Here is a 17,657-nt window from a genome sequence, read left to right on the forward strand (position 1 = left end):
CAGCGTAGGGCATCTGTTTGAGTCCCGTAATACTCTTTATGAGGTACTTCTGTGGCCTTTCCAGCTGTTGCAGATGTCTTGTGAGGTACATTCCAAAAGAGGCGTTGTACTTAATAATGAGTCTAATGAGAGCAGAGTAGAGGGGAACAATGACCTCTTTTTTTCCTGGATGAGAACCCTTTTGTGATGAGATGTGCGCACATAGAAGGATTTCCTGACTACTGTAGCGATGTGATTATCAAAGGAGAGATTACTGTCCATTTGAGTCCCAAGGTCTCTTATCACACCTTCAGCATTAAATGGACTGCCACTTATGTGGTAGTTCTTGGGTACCGGTTTTTTACCAAAGGGGATGACAGTGCACTTTTTGGCATTGAGCCTGAGGCCGTAGCTTCAACAACAGACATCAGTCTCAGTGAGGCTCTTCTGTAGGATGTCCACGTCATTTGGGGACTCGACTATGGCACCTAATTTGCAGTCAGCTGTGAACTTAGTCAGCGAGGCCTTGTGAGTTGGCCTGTACTTCAGAGAAGTAGATACCAAATAGGAGAGGACCCAAGACTTAACCCTGTGGTACTCCACTTGTCACATGTTTGAAGTCAGATTTGGAGGCTACAACTTTTACAGTGTGGGTTCTGTCTGTGAGCCAGTTGGCAACCCCTCTTGTGACATATGAATTTATACCCAGTTTAGTGATATCTATGATTCCAGAATGGGGGATGGTGTCAAAAGCCTTGGGGAGGTCAAGATGGGCTGTGTGAACTGTCTTACCCTCTTCTACGGCTTTGGTGACTTTTTCAAAGAAGGCACTCTGGTTCAGGAGGCATGATCTGCCCTTCACAACCCTGAACTGGGTGGAGTCCAAAGTTTGGAGGTTACTAATGGCTTTGTTTGAGTTCCATGATGATGCATTCCATGACCTTGCAAACCAGGCTTGTCAGGCTAATGGGGTGATAGTTCCCGAGGTCCATGGTCGCTCCCCCTTTTTGGAGTGGTATAACTGTTGCTGTGCACCATTTAGTGGGTACATAGCCTGACGTGAGGCTGTGATTGAACATGGTGCTTAGGTGGGGGGCCAGTTCGTTTTGAAGTTCATGCAGAACGCAGCCTGGGATGTTGTCTGGTCCCATGGATGCTGTGTTTTTGGCTTTGGAGAGTACAGTCTTTACCTGCTCAGTTGTGATTGCAGGGGCACTGCATTCTTCCAGTATGGATACTGGCCCTTTAGGGGGAGGGGGGTAAAGTTGGTACTGAATCTATCAGCCAAGATGTTGCGATATCAGTTGGATTCGTACCTTTCTTGCCATTGTGCAGTAACTCAGAGCATGTCTGGGTGTTGCTGCTGAGATTCTTGACATAGCTATAGAATACTTTGTGGTTGTCCTTAGTCAGTGGCAATCTTGTTTTTATAGCTGGCTTTGGAGGATTTTATGAGGGATCTTATCTTTCTGAGGTTGACCAGGGAGCTCCTCTACTCATGGGATTTTACTCTCATTTATAGCAGTTTCTTCCTTCTGTTGTAGAGTTTGTTTATAGCAGGGGACCACCAGATTGGCATCCTTTTTTTGGAGGATAGCGTCTTGGGTTCTGCTAGGGTTAGCATGATCTATGCACTCGTGTAAGTGTATGTAGAGTTCATTTGTATTGGATTCGGCAGTTGTAACTGTATTGTCCGTCTGCATGGGTGTCGTGAAGTTTGTCACTTCTGTCTTAAGACGCATGAAGTTGGCTTTGGAGAATTTTTTTACAGTGGTTTCCTTAATGGGGGTGGAATGTGTTTATCTATGCTAATTTAGCTTTTGATCGGATCTGACCAACGAGGAGTTGACTTTAGATGTGGAACACCGGTCGCTCATGTTCGTAATGACTTGGTCTAGGATATTATTGCCCCTGGTGGGTGTGTGGAGAAGTTGATGCTGGGTATTGGAAATAATGAATTCCTATTAAGTGTTGAGCGAAGGAGTTGGTACATGAGTAGGTTATTGATTAGATTGAGTAATGTTGTTTCTTGCATAAGTACACTTAATCAAATATCTAATTTTTTACAGTGTTTGGGATTGCAGTGGTAATATTTATTTAATCATTAATTTCCTTCCCTCCTATTTGGTAACCAGGTAGATGCAGTGGTCCAAAGACTATTTTCAGCCACTCCCCAGGCTCAGAGGCAATAAATGGTTTAAGTAAACTTGAATTGTATGCTCCAAGTATAACAAATTGTTTGGTTGACATAGCTGTAAAACTTGCTAGTTCATAAATAGTTTTTTTGAATTACAATATTTAATTTTATGCATTTCTAATAAAGTAGCAGGTTTGCATTAGGTTTTATCAGTTTACACAGGTTACAAAAGAGTTTGACTACAGGAAAACACTTATTAAAGGCTTAAATTTGAATTTTCTTAAAAACAAATTTGAAATTTCTTGAAAAGAAAAACCCAGTTGGTAACGAGAGACTATGTATTTTTAGAATTTTAAGCCTTTTGAGGAGTTTAACCTTTATCAGTTAAGAACTATTAGTAGTATATTATTATAATAGCATATTATTAGGAGTAGTTAAAAATCTCTTTGAAAACATTTAAATTTAATGTTTTTCCCTTTCTTATTTCAGGGAGACGTCCACGAACAATGCCAAATGTCAGATAAGTGGTAAATGAAATGCCATTTCATGTTGCTGTAGATGATGATGATGCAGTTTTTAGTTAAATTCAGAATTCCCTTTATTGTTTGACTAAATATTAAGTGCAATCACCATTTGGTTTGTGTATTTTCTTTGTTTTTTGTCCGATTACTACATGGTATAGTTAAGGCAGAAATTATTTTATTTCCGTTGTCTTTTCATTTTGAAGTTTAACATGTCACTGTGTAGTTTTCTGCCAGAGTCTTGGTGGTAGTATATTTCACTGTAATGTCTGAGTCTTCAGCTATTCATAATATGTAGGTCTAGCATTGTTGATGCTTCCTGATATGCCCAGTGGTTGAGTTCATCCATTTCTCCTTATTTAGGATTTCACATCTTTTTGTCAGAATTTTTCATATTCAGGAATGGTCACAAGCATATAATGACACAATCATCATTGTGAAGTTCAGCTTATAAATGCACTTATCTTCCACACCCAGTCTTTTTCTTTCTTTCTTCTATGCCCAGTCTTGAATCATTTTGATTTTCATCTATGTCATTGTTGATAAAAGCTCCTGTGTTTGAAATCCTTTTTCTTCCAAATTCTTTGTGGCAAATTAAAATAATGTGAATATTGCACTGGATTGCGACTGGAAGCTCACCATGTGACTGAGGAAGAGGGTCCCCCTTCCAAAAGTTTCTTCACTGATGAGTTAGGAATGGGTTGAGGTATTGCTGCAGATTTCCTAGATGCAAGTCCACGTTGTATGTGGCCTTATTGTATTAAAAGTGATGATAATCGCCACTCTTATTGAGGACTTCAATTTTCTGCCCTTCGCTTTGCATAGAACCAGAGGGCTGGGACAGGCACTTGTGGCTCCCACCTTAAGTTTAATGTACTACTAAAAACTCCTGATGTCCACCACGGCAGTGAAACTTATAGTAAAATCAAAACTTTAATAAAAAGAATATAACATAAAATAAAATAATCAGTCCTCAGTCTTCCGATAAATGCTTTCGGCAAATAAGCCTTCCTCAGATCGTATAAAAAGGACTGTTCAGCTTTTGTATTTATAAGGCATCACAGCCATTCCTCATTTAGTTCTCTGACACGCCCTTGTTGCACACCAAAAGGAGGCCAGCTAGCAGAGAGGTATAATTTCCTTCATTGTAATTAAAGGGGCAGTGCTTCTCTTTAGTATAGGATTGTATATGAGAAAACTAATAGCTATGGATGTGAATACATTATATGAATGAAGCAACATTCAAGTAAACTTGCTAATCATATTCCTTCTATTCTTAAGTGCAGGTTTTAATGGCACAATAGTATTCAAGCCTGGTGATCTGTTTGCTCTTAAATTAATTATCCAGCATGTTTCCCTTAGCTCTGTGCGATTATGAACATCACCTCCTCTTGTGGTCTGACAGACTGCCTCTATGGCCTTAAATACAAAGTAATGAGAAGGATACTGTGCCTACGTGGGCTGCTAAGGCATTATTGGGATCTTTCTGTTTGATGTCCCTCAAATGTCTGAGGATACATTCCTTAAGACGTTCATCTGTTTTGCCAACATAGAAAGCACTACATTGGCAGCAAGTCACTAAGTATATGATGTGGGAACTAGTACAATCAGCATAGACATTAAAATTGTACTGTTGCCTGGAGTATGGATGTACAAAAACATTGGAGCTGTCAATGGAGTTGCAAGCTTTGCATCTTAAGCACTTGAAAGTGCCTTTTCTATTAGAATTGGACCTATTTCTTTCAAATCCATCTTTGTTGCAAATGAGACGTTTCAAATTCTTCTTATTCTTGTATAGGAATCTGGGCTGTTCACCTACAATGTCTCTTATTTTGTCATCAGTTGTCAATACCGGCCAAAACTTCCTAATAACTTCACATACTTGCTTATTGTCAGCAGTGTATGTTAACAAACATTTATGTTGCTGTGATTGAGTTTTAAGATCCAGGCTCTAAAGAGAAGCACTGCCCCTTTAATTACAATGAAGGAAATTATACCTCTCTGCTAGCTGGCCTCCTTTTGGTTTGCAACAAGGGCGTGTCGGAGAACTAAATGAGAAATGGCTGTGATGCCTTATAAATACAAAAGCTGAACAGTCCTTTTTATACGATCTGAGGAAGGCTTATTTGCCGAAAGCGCTTATTGAAAGACTGAGGACTGCTTATTTTATTTTATGTTATATTCTTTTTATTAAAGTTTTGATTTTACTATAAATTTCACTGCAGTGGTGGACATCAGTAGTTTTTAATAGTGTTTGCCTTTTCTCTTCCTCATTGGTGTCCTTCACAGTGTAAGAAAGTTTTATACCTATTGACTGTTTTTGTTTCTTGCACTGAACATGGCGAGCCAGCAATTGACCCTGAATGACAAACTCAGAACATGCAATATTTCTAATCTATCGGGAGACTTATTGAACCCGCTTTTAGATCTGAATTTGGGTAATGTAGCTGCTTCCACAGTTGTTGCATCGGTTCCTGATAATTTTAATTGTATATTTCGGGAAGTGGAAAATGCAGCTTAGCGGCTCAAGAGACTGCAGTGGCAACGCTTCCATATGGAAGCGTGCTTGCATCGTCAAATTGTACCTCGAGGTATGCGAGTGAAGTGTTTACCCTCATATGGGAACACTTATCCGGATCTGCTCGCAAAATGGCAAATTATAAATCTTGAAACAAGTCGAAAATACATGACCTTGCTGATTAGAATTTTTCAAGCTGGAAGAGGAAAGGATGGCAGCGATTATATCAACTAAGCAGACTGAATTGGAAAGCTTAGAGCTGCATGACTCACATCTGAATAGCCTAGAACAACTACAGATTAACTTGAATGCTTATGAAGCGAAGTTAAGACAGTAGAAGGTTAAAAAGCTAGCCCGTGACCATCAGGATTTTGTGAGAGGCCATATCTTTGAATGGCCGAGAGAGGAATTCAATAATAAGGGGGTGGGAGCTCTACCACCACATAAGGAGAAGATACCTTTTTCTAGACATAATGGAGAAGATGTGATTACTCATGTCAGTTTAACTGATCTGGAACCTTCCATTCACAACCCTGTTATTCTTAACTCATCAGTACCGACCTCCAATTTTGTAATATCTACAACAGATTCAAGAGAAGCGTCTAGTAGTGCAGCCACTATGGGTGCAGAAACCGGCAACAGGAATGCTCTCCTAGCCCCCAATCAAGCAACTAGACCGAAAGAAGGGGCAATGCATGCACCAATAAATTGGCCCTTGCCGTTTTTTTCCAAATTCAACCATCACAGGACTCAAAGAACACAGTCAAGAATGGAAAAGGAAGAAGCTCACACTTTAATTGGATCTGAACCAAGTTTAGTGAATCTTTCTAAGAGTTTAAGCCCTGATATGATTTCCTTGTTAGACAAGGGCCTGAGTTTTATTCCAGCCTTACCGTCTGATATTAGTGAATTTATGCTGGATATCAGAATGTTTTGCAGGAACCTTGGATTAAACTGTATTTTTGGACAAGCTAATGACAGTAGACGGCTACCTTATACAACATTGAGTAGCTTTGTTCCCCCTAATCCTCCACCAGTGGAGATGTTCTTGAGATTATGTGAAGATGAAATCTTCAAACTAAGGAGTAATACAACCAAAGGACAAGGACGTTTCTTAAATTTGACTACTAATGAGAATGAAATGCTGAAGCAGCTAAAGGAGACAGCTTGGTCAGCAAGCCTGCTGATAAGGGAGGATGTATAGTAGTGATGGAAGCCATATGGTACAGGCATAAAATGCTCTCTATGCTGGATGATGAAAGAATGTATAAGAGATTAAGTTGCAGTGAAGCTACGACTAAGGTAGATCGTTTTCGTAGCCATCTATATGATCTATTGATAGAGGCAAATATCTCACAAAAACTATGAATTCTTTGATTGCCCTAAACCTATGATCTGAAGTAGGCAGACTTCATTTGTCTGCAACCTGTGGGTATCGGATCCGACCTCGGATCCGAGCCGGCATTTCAAAAGCTTAGGCTCCGAGCTCCTAGCTCCTCCCTCTACCCATAACCCCTTGCCAAGCCCTGACTGACCTCAGATTTCGTTTGCCGCTTTCAAGTTGCGACGGATTCCTTGAGCTCCTAGTGCAGATAAGTTTTCTGACAGGAAAATTTTGAAAAACTTTAACTTTTTTAATTTAATTAGTTAGAAGTGTTTGTGTTAGGCTTTCCTCTCTCTATCTTTTAATTTTTTCTCGGGTTTTGCGTAGTTTGTGTGTGTGTGTGTGTGTGTGTTTTTAGGCCTGTTAGGGCTTAACATGTCTGAAGCCCATAAGGCAGTATTCTCTAAATGTACCGAGTGTGGCCATAAGCTGTCCCCAGCGGATGGCCACACTCGGTGCTAAATGCTTGGGGTTGAACACCTGTCATCTGGTTGTACCATTTGTGCAGGGTTCAACCCCCGAGCTTTGAGGGAGCGGAGGTCGAAGCTGGTTCTGGCGGGACTTCTCCCTCCAGATACCGCTCGCTTCTGCCCTTCTACACAGCAAACAGTTGCTGTGGGCTCTCCTCCACCGGCTGGGACTCAACCTCCCTCTAAGATGCCGGAGGAGAGAGTCTTCTAGGGAGAGAAAAGAAGGAGAGGCACAGGGAGAGGCACCACAAACGGAGAGCTGAAACCTCTAGTTTGGCTCCTCCATCCAAGCGGGCCTCTCCTGTGCCTTCTAGCTTCCCTCCTCCTCGGCTCCACTCCCCTCGGTTCTCTCCTGGGCCCGAGGAGGAGGAGGCTAGCCCTTCAGCGAGGTCTCCAAGGCGGCTCTCTAGATCCGCTTCGGTGGCCTCGACTAGATCGACCTTCTCCATGAGTGAAGCAGACATGGACCGGATGATGAGGAAATTCATCCAGGCCCAAATGCAAATGGGAGTGCTCCTAGTCCCCCCCCCATCCGGGAGGGGCTTGACCTTTTTCGCCTTTGGCTCCTTCTCCGACCCACACCATGGGTTCGGAGCTGTCGGCGCCGGGCAGAGTTGGATCCGGGGTGGGTCGGATCCGATAGGTCGGCGCACCTCGGATCCGTCCCATCCCTTGAGTGCTTGGTGCCGGACCCGACCTCTCGAGCCGAGGACCGAGCCTCGGATCCGAGGGAGCTGGTGTGTCTTCGGCTCCGTCTAGGTCGGAGCACACGGTCTCGGATCCGACGGTCTCGGCTCGGCCCGATCCGCGTCGGATCCGAGTGGGGTCGGCTCTCGGGGTTTAGAGAAGCTGGCTCCCCTCGGCCTTGACGTAGTGGAAAGGGCACTGTTGAGGACTTCGGACCCCGGTCCCTGCCACGGCTCCATCCCGCACTCCCTTGCAGTTGGGCCAGGCTCCCACCAGCCGGTCCCAAGGACAGCCCGCCTCGATGTCCCAAGTAGTTCCCTTGGAACATCCAGCTGCGGACGAGTACTCCTCGGACAGCCCCGAAGAAGTACCTCGGGCGTAAGTGCAAAGGAGGCACATGGACTCCCCGAGTCCGTTACAAGAGACAGACTTGGATGAAGGGAAGGCTCCCCAAGGTCACCCCCTGAAGATGTCTCATTTGGAGACATTATGGAAATGTTGAGGATCAGGGGGGGGTGGTCTGCCCCCAAGGCCTCCTCAGACGAGTCTGTGTTCTTGGAGGCATTCGAGGCGGGCCCATCTACCTCTTGGGTGTCCCTCCTGCCGATCCTCTGGTGGACCTTATATCCATCAGAGCGTGGAAGGATCCGGACACCGTTGAGCCTGTACCCAAGCGCCCTGACCGTATCCTTTCCCCTCCGGCGGACCGCACTCACTGGAGCAAAGGCCCTCCAGTAGATGCCATGATGATGGCTGCAGCCACTAAGAGGGAATTGGCCCAGGAGAGTCCCTCTATGCATCCTCCGGGCAAGGAGTCCCGCTCGATGGATCGCATTGGGAAGCGAGTTTTCAGTTCAGCAACCTTCTCTTTGAGAGCGCTGAACTACATGGCACACGTCATCAGGATGCAGCAGGATTTGATTAAAGAATTTGCTGCATCTCCCCCAGAGTCCATGTCGGGTGAGGACAAGCAGGTATACTCCACCCGAATGGCCACTCTTAGAGCAGTTTCTAACACATCTATGCGGCTGCTTTCTCACGCTACCGAGGGAGCCGCTAGAGCCAGCGGAGCAGGCCTAGTCATGAGGCGGCAGGCCTGGCTCCGCCACTGTGATTTCGCAGAGCCCTTCAAGGCGACTTTCGCGAATGCCCCCTTTGATGGTTCTGCCTTGTTTGGCAAAACTGTTCGCGAAACATTAGTCCAGAGCGAGAAGGACGGGAAGACGCTGTCTGCCGTCTGAGTGCGCTTCTCAGCTCCCCAGAGGTCCTTCTCGAAGAACCAAAAGGGACAGAAGAAGATGTGGTTCCAGAAGTCGCAGCAGTCCCAACCTGCTCCGGATAACCAGTCCTCCCGTGGCAGAGGAGGACAGGGAGGTCGCCGTCCTAGAGGCAGGGGGGCTCCTAGAAACTTTGGGTCCAGAGAACCTTTCTCTGATAGACCCACGCAGCAGCCCTGAAGGGTTGCCCGGCTGTCCGTCTCTGGAGGCAGTCGGGGGGGCATTTTTCGAGGCACTTAACTTCTTGGGAGTCCATCACAACAGACCGTTGGGTGCTTCGCGTGATATCCAGAGGTTATACAATTCCCCTGTACAAAGTTCCCAGATCTCGCAGCCTCCCAGATGTTCCACCCGACCAAAGGGAGGCAGCAGCTATCGAAATCGGACAGCTGCTAGAAAAAGAGCTATCCAGCGTCCCCAGATCAAACCGGGTCAGGGTTTTACTCCAGGTTCTTTTACTGCCAAAGAAAACGGGGACTTAAGACCGATCTTAGATCTTTCCCTGCTGAACCTGTCAGTAACCAAGCAAAGTTCCGGATGGTCACCCTTCAATCTATACTCCCCCTCTTGAGGGAGAACGACTGGATGTGCTCCATCGACCTCAAGGCCGCGTACTACCACATTCACATGGACAGACGGTCCAGGAGGTTTCTTCGCCGGCTGGGAGCCAGTCATTATCAGTTCAGGGTCCTTCCCTTTGGTCTCACCTCAGCCCCCAGGGTGTTCACCAAGGTTCTAGCTGTTGTAGCGGCCCACCTGAGGCTCCAGGGATTACAGGTCTTTCCGTACCTGGACGACTGGCTCCTGACGGCATCATCAAGGCATCTTCTGTGCTCAGCCAGGGACTACTTCCTTCAGATAGCCCCAAGGCTGGGCATCACTGTCAACTGGGAGAAATCTTTACTGCACCCCACACAAGTTATAGATTTCATAGGAGGAAGACTAAACACCAGGTCAATGCGAGCCTTCCTCACCCCAGACAGAATTTCCAACCTGAAGTGTCATGTCGCAGCGGTCCTGCAACCATTTCCGACAGCAGCTTCGGTCCTGAGGGCCCTAGGTTCGATGGCGGCAGCTATCCCGCTTCTTATTCATGCGCGATTATGCATGCGGGTTCTTCAATGGACCCTTCAAGTTCAGTGGTCCCCTCTCTTCCTCTCTCAACACTCCCTTAGCGGACAGCAAAGCAAGCAAGGATTCCCTTCTTTGGTGGCTTCTCTCCGGAGCCTCTGACAGGGAGACCTTTTGTGCAGCATTTCCCGAGCCACAGTGACCACGGACGCTTCTTGCCTCGGGTGGGGGGGGGCATTCGGTGGTAAAGATTGTCCAAGGCACGTGGAACTCCACAGAGACTTCGTTGCATATAAATGTCCTGGAAATGAGGGCGGTGCTCCTAGCGTTGCAAGCACTTCACCACGTTCTTCCTTCAGGGACTATTGCGATTCAGACAGACAACATGTCGGTAGTCTGGTACATCAACAAACAGGGAGGAACCAGGTCCTATCCCCTTTGTCGAGAGGCCATGAGAGTCTGGGAATGGGCAATTTCCACCAAACGCTTTCTTGTAGCAACGCACATTCCGGGAAAATCCAACATCCTTGCGGACAAACTCAGTCGCACCATTCTTTCCCCTCACGAGTGGTCTCTCAATCCTCAGGTAGTGAAGAAGATTTTTGCCGTTTGGGGCAACCCTGTTGCGATCTTTTGCCTCTCACTCAAACGCCAAATGCGACAATTTCTTCGCTCTGCTTCCCCACCAAGGGAATCCCGGAGAGATGCGCTGGTGCATGCTTGGCCTCCCGGTCTCCTTTATGCCTACCCTCCACTACCTCTAATGCAGAGGCTTCTGCAGAAAGCCAACAGTTTGGGGAGCAGAATGATTCTCATTGCCCGTTCTGGCCTCGTCAACCCTGGTTCCCCTTTGTATGGTCTCACAAAGTGAATCCACCCTGGATTCTGGATCCGATTCCGGATCTCATCTCCCATCCTCTGGGAATTTCGGTCCCCAATCTACACACCCTGAAATTGACAGCTTGGCTGCTCCAGTTCCATCCTTGATTAGGACTCCCGGTATCTCATCACCGGTCAAGGCCATCCTAGTGGCAGCTCATAAACCTTCCACTAGGCAGGTTTTTCGGAGTAAATGGAAGAGATTCTCTGTTTGGGCGGTCCAGAAAAGTTTGGATCCTTTTTCAGCACCTATGTCGGCAGTGCTGGATTTTTTAACAGACCTCTTTCATCAAGGGGCAAGTTCTTCCACGATTAAGGTACAATTGGCAGCCATCTCTCATTATCACATTGGTCATGAGACAGCTCCCCTCATGACGGCGAAATTGTGCAAAACCTTTCTTAAAGGGATTGTTTTGTTGAGGCCTCCAGTCAAAGAGATTGTACCACCTTGGGACCTATCTTTAGTTCTGCAAGCCCTTACTGCTCCTCCCTTCGAGCCTGCAGCGTCTACAGACCTGAAGTACCTTTCCTGGAAGACTGCCTTCTTAGTAGCTATCACTTCAGCCAGAAGAGTGTCTGAACTTCAGGCTCTATCGTCAAGCCGCCTTACCTTTCCTTCTTTCCAGATAGGGTGTGCCTCAGGACCAATCCATCTTTTCTTCCAAAGGTCTCTTCAGAATCTAATATCAACCAATCAATCAACTTACCTGTGTTTTTTCCCAAGTTCTCAAACAAAGGAGAATACAAACTGCATTCCTTGGATGTTCATAGACAATTACGATTTTATATTCACAGAACAGCTGGTCACAGGCAATCAGATCAGCTGTTCGTCTCCTTTGCTAAATTTGCTTTGGGTAAAGCAGTTTCTAAAGTCACACTATCCAGGTGGATTGCTAATTGTATTCTGCAGGCTTATGACACTTCAGGTAGACTTGCTCCTCAGAGGGTTACGGCTCATTCTACTAGGGCAGTCTCCACGTCAGCCGCCTTTAAGTCCCGTGTGTCATTGGATGATATCTGCGGCAGCCACTTGGGCCTCACCTCATACCTTTATTTCTCATTATAAGGTGGATGTTGTTTCCAGAGGAAGAGCATCCTTTGGCTCAGCGGTGCTCAAACATCCTTCCATGACGGCCGCCCAAGATTCAGGTAGCTGGGGACTCTGTCCCACAGGTTGCAGACAAATGAAGTCTGCCTACTTCAGATTTAGAAGTTATGTACTCACCATAACGTTCCATCTGAGTAGGTGACTTCATTTGGATGCAACCATCCCCCCCTCCATCCCCCTGACCTTTATACAGCGAGTATTTTTTGCTTTGTTCAGGTACTGTAGTCAGTATTATATAGGCAAACTCAATCTGAGGTCAGTCAGGGCTTGGCAAGGGGTTATGGGTAGAGGGAGGAGCTAGGAGCTCGGAGCCTAAGCTTTTGAAATGCCGGCTCGGATCCGAGGTCGGATCTGATACCCACAGGTTGCATCCAAATGAAGTCACCTACTCAGATGGAACGTTATGGTGAGTACATAACTTCTAATTTCCATACATCAGCGGACTCCCCAAAATTCACAAGGATCCAGTTGACCCACCCCTACGTCCCATAGTTTCTGGTAGGGGGTGGGTAACTGAACCCGTTTCCATGTACGTGAAGAATGAATTAAAGGCGGCCCTGCCACTAGCAGGAACTGTATTGAAGAACTCAGGAGATTTTCTGGAAAAACTCTTTATAGTTACTAAGGATCTCAAGAAATATGAAGATTTGTTACTAGTGACAATGGACATCAAGAGTATGTTTACGGTGATTCCGAATGACTATGGTCTACAGGCAATAAGATCTTTCCTAGCAAGGAATAGTATGGAAGTAGAACCAATATGTTCCTTGCTGGAACTTGTATTGGAAAATAACATCTTTATGTATGGGGATTCTTTCTATTTGCAGGCATGGGGTGTGGCTATGGGCACCCCATGTGCAAATAGTTGCTCTAATTTGGTTCTGGCTGAGTGGGAACATAATGAACTGATACCCAGCACTTGGAAACTATCTAGTGTACTACATCCGTTTTGTGGATGATGTCTTTATCCTTTGGAGGGGCAGCTCTACACAATTGGACCTTTTTGTCAACTTTATCAACGAGAGCACTGATTTTCTGGAGTTTGTGGTTAAACATTCTTTGGAGACCATAGAATTTCTGGATGTAAAGATTCATCTGCATCCTGATAGAGGTATCAGTACAGGAATTCATAAAAAAGAAACCTGGAGAAATCATTCTGCATAGGGGGAGTATGCACCTGGGACATATTTTTGATAACATCTTTGAGAATCAGATCTTAAGAACCTCAAGATTATGTACTGAGAATGAAGACTTTGTAGCAAAACAGAGAAATATTGAGACAGATTTAAGTAAAAGATCCTATAAAAGAAAATCTAAGATTGAAGCATGATCCACAGGAATTAAGGAGAGGAAAGGGACGTCCCTACTTCTCTGAACCCACATCGAGTCATCATGAGAGCCTGGATCTTAAAACTCAATCACAGCAACTTAAATGTTTGTTAAAATACACTGCTGACAATAAGCAAGTATGTGAAGTTATTAGGAAGTTTTGGCCGGTATTGACAACTGATGACAAAATAAGAGACATTGTAGGTGAACAGCCCAGATTCCTATACAAGAATAAGAAGAATTTGAAATGTCTCATTTGCAACAAAGATGGATTTGAAAGAAATAGGACCAATTCTTATAGAAAGGTAACTTTCAAGTGCTTAAGATGCAAAGCTTGCAACTCCATTGACAGCTCCAATGTTTTTGTACATCCATACTCCAGGCAACAGTACAATTTTAATGTCCATGCTGATTGTACTACTTCCCACGTCATATACGTAGCGACTTGCTGCCAATGTAGTGCTTTCTATGTTGGCAAAACAGATGAACGTCTTAAGGAATGTATCCTCAGACATTTGAGGGACCTCAAACAGAAAGATCCCAATAATGCCTTAGCAGCCCACGTAGGCACAGTATCCTTCTCATTACTTTGTATTTAAGGCCATAGAGGCAGTCTGTCAGACCACAAGAGGAGGTGATGTTCATAATCGCAGAGAGCTAAGGGAAACATGCTGGATAATTAATTTAAGAGCAAACAGATCACCAGGCTTGAATACTATTGTGCCATTAAAACCTGCACTTAAGAATAGAAGGAATATGATTAGCAAGTTTACTTGAATGTTGCTTCATTCATATAATGTATTCACATCCATAGCTATTAGTTTTCTCATATACAATCCTATAGTAAAGAGAAGCACTGCCCCTTTAATTACAATGAAGGAATTTATACCTCTCTGCTAGCTGGCCTCCTTTTGGTTTGCAACAAGGGTGTGTCAGAGAACTAAATGAGGAATGGCTGTGATGCCTTATAAATACAAAAGCTGAACAGTCCTTTTTATACGATCTGAGGAAGGCTGATTTGCCGAAAGCGCTTATCGGAAGACTGAGGACTGCTTATTTTATTTTATGTTATATTCTTTTTATTAAAGTTTTGATTTTACTATAAGTTTCATTGCAGTGGTGGACATCAGGAGTTTTTAGTAGTGTTTGCCTTTTCTCTTCCTCATTGGTGTCCTTCACAGTGTAAGAAAGTTTTATACCTATTAAGTTTAATGCATGTTGGCTGCCAAAATAGCAATCACTAGAAAATGGAAATCAAAATCTATACGAGTCTTGCAATGGAGATAGACAAACCAGAGTGTTTTTAGTTTAGTTGGAGCATAACCCTGCAACCACTCAATTCATTTCCAGGTTTTAATGCCTGTATGCTTGGACCTTGTTTTTCCCCAACAGGTTTTTGTTGAATATGCTGGGATGTTTCCTCCATACGTGTTCTGATGAATCGGCTGTGACATGGGACCAACCCAGTCTGATACCTTGAAGTGGCTGCTTCAAACCACTTTGTTGCAGATCAGGAGTAATGAATGCCAATGCTGTTTTTCCTTGGACTTCCCCAGACACAGCACATTTATCAGTTTGGATAAAAGGAGACCTACATATGAACCAGTGCCATGATTCACTTCTAAGTTGCAAGATGGGAAATGTTTAAGTTCTATAGTTTCAGGTCTATAATTTCTAAACACCTTACTGCTGATAGCCATGTGTCTTCAGACAGTGATGATAGGTTTTTTGACAGGTACTGGAAAAAGTCTACATCCTTTAGCATTTACTAAAAAATAGAAGAAACACCCAGAAAAGCTTGGGTCTTCATTAGGTAATATCCTAAACCTTTCATAATAGAGGCCCATGAGATACAAGTCCTTTTATTTATTTTTTTTAAAATGGAGACGCTGAAACCATGTAGCCAAAACCCTGGTATGTCCTTAGGGGTTCACTGTATATATCCCATGGGCCTACGCTACAAGAAGCTTAAGGTATTTCACAGTGAATACATATTCTATCTTTGCTGGGTCTTTGTTTTGTGGTTTTGTCTTCTAGTATTTAGGACAGTCAGTTGTCTGGCTCATGTGGAAAAATCTCTTTTGGTAACAACTTCTAACATGAATGAGGCAGTTGCTGAGGTACCCTTTTCTGGTACAAAATCCTCCTTTCTAATGATATTTTCTGTGTCTCTGGTTACTAATCATTCTTTTAATAATGTAATAAGGTCCTTTATGTGGAGATGGGCATGGCTTAGATCCCCAAATCTGCCAAAAGATGTCCGTGTACAGTTTCTTAATAGCATCTTGGGCAATGAAGTACTACTTGGCACCATTTCACTTGAAGTTTTGAAAAAAAAACTGTATGAGTGGAAGAAGCTCATCCAAAGTGTCAAGCAAATTTTTATATTTCCCATTCCAAAATATAATGGGAATATCCTTTCTTTCCAGTGCTCTTCTATATAAAACATTTTAAACAATCCCAACAGAAATCTAAAGAACAGTTTAGAAAACGATGTCAAGGCAATTCAAAGAAAAGGAGGTGTGGCGCAGGTGAAGTCCAGAAAGAATTGCTTTACTTTCATTTTCTTCCACCACCCTCCCTACCACTCTGGTCACTCTTTAAATCTTGCAGGCAATCTCTCTCTCTCTTCCTTTCTGGAAACAGATTACAACAGACTTCTGAATACTGTAAATTATCCGGAATGAAAGCAAGTGGCAGTAAGACTCCTTCCCCACAAACCCTAGTGGCTCCTTCCATACCCAGAAGATCAAACCCATCTTTCTCTGTCATTTACCATATATCTCAAAGCAACATAGAACTAGTTCCAGGTTATCAAAAATTGAAAGGATTTTATTCTATCATTTTTCAAGTGACCATAAAGGAGAGAATCTTGAGACTTGTACTGAACTTGTCTGTATTAAATCGTTGCATAAAAGTTTGAAAATTCAAAATGTTCACCCTTCAGGCTGTCTTTCCATTGATTACTCCTCAGTTTGTTGATGACTCTTGACTTAAAATACTATTGCCACATGCCTATTCACAGACACTTCAGAATCATTTTAAAGTTATCTGTTTGTGGTTCACATTTTTAGTTCTTTTCTTTAACCTTTGGTCTTTCCATTGCTTCTAGGGTATATCCAAATATCTAGCATCTGTAACTGCTTTTTACACACTGCAAGACATTCACATTTCCCTCTGTTTAGACAACTGGCTTATTTTGCAGACTGTTTTCAAAACTGTCAGAATATTCTTTTTTGTCAGAAAACTGTTTCAAAACCTAGAATGTTAAGTTGTCCATCTCGCCTTCATTCTTGCTGGATGGGTTCGGAGCCGATCCTCGGCTCCGACTCGGCCACTCTAAAAGCTTGAGAGTTGGTTCCACCGGCTCGAGGCTCCCCTTATATCCCACAATGCTAGGCGGTAATACCTCAGATCTCGTTTGCCGCTACAGCGATCGAGGTGTGTTGCTTCAACCGGCTTCAGGTTAGTCTAGAAAAACAGTTTAAAAGTTTATTAAGCCCCTTTTTAATTAGTTTTTTGTTCAGAATTCCCTCAGTTTTAGTGGATTTTTATCCCTTCCTTCTTGTTCTTCACCCCCTTTACCACAAGAACTTATATGTTCTTCCCTTAGGCCTTCGGGCCCTTCCATCCCCTCTTTGTAGTGGAGTGTATGTGTTCTTGTAGGAATTTTAAAACTATCTGATTTTATTAATTTAAAGTTATTAGTTTATTTTTAGTGAGTAGTGTAATCGGTGTGTTTGTGCTTGTGTATGATTGCACTTATTCCTTAAAATGTCTAAGGATTCGAAGGTCTCAGGCTTCAAGAAGTGTGACTCGTGCTGTCAGAAGATGTCTCTGACAGACGGTCACACTTCTTGTGTGTACTGCCTGGGACCTTTACACCTGCAGGACTCTTGTGCTGTATGCCTTGGCTTCAGCCCTAGAGTCCTGCAGGAAAGAAAAAATAAGCTCATTTTACGAGGCTTATTAAAACCTGAGGGTCCCCCGACTGTTTCTTCGGGTAAACCCTCTAAGGCTTCTAGGTCGTCGGCTCCAGCATCTGAGTCGACACCTAAGACGTCGAAGTCTGCTACAACATCGGCTCCGGCTGGAGCCGATGAGACTCTAACTCTTATTTCTTTGGTTCCCTCGGCTCCGGCTGGAGCCGAGGTATTGGAAATCTCTGAGTCGACTCCGATAAGACTATCGGAACCGACAACTAGGAAGAGTTCTAGGTCACCGTCTCTTGGCTCCGTTCATTCGGCTCCAGCATCTCCCTTGCTGTCTGAACGGAGCCATAGATCTCACTCCTCTA

At 44.1% G+C, this 17,657-nt stretch overlaps 1 protein-coding gene across 1 annotated transcript in view; it reads left to right on the forward strand.

Annotated features, from left to right (window-relative positions):
• The window catches only part of LOC122803858, a 1,735,734-nt gene that overhangs the window by 594,469 nt on the left and 1,123,608 nt on the right, over window positions 1-17,657 (forward strand). The window contains exon 8 of the mRNA XM_044073540.1: window positions 2,606-2,643. Within this exon, the coding sequence (XP_043929475.1) occupies window positions 2,606-2,643 (38 nt within the window). The remainder of the gene's footprint in view (window positions 1-2,605; window positions 2,644-17,657) is intronic.

Source organism: Protopterus annectens, chromosome 6.part0 (assembly GCF_019279795.1).
Source record: "Protopterus annectens isolate FY-2018-M chromosome 6.part0, PAN1.0, whole genome shotgun sequence".
Lineage (NCBI taxonomy): Eukaryota > Metazoa > Chordata > Ceratodontiformes > Protopteridae > Protopterus > Protopterus annectens.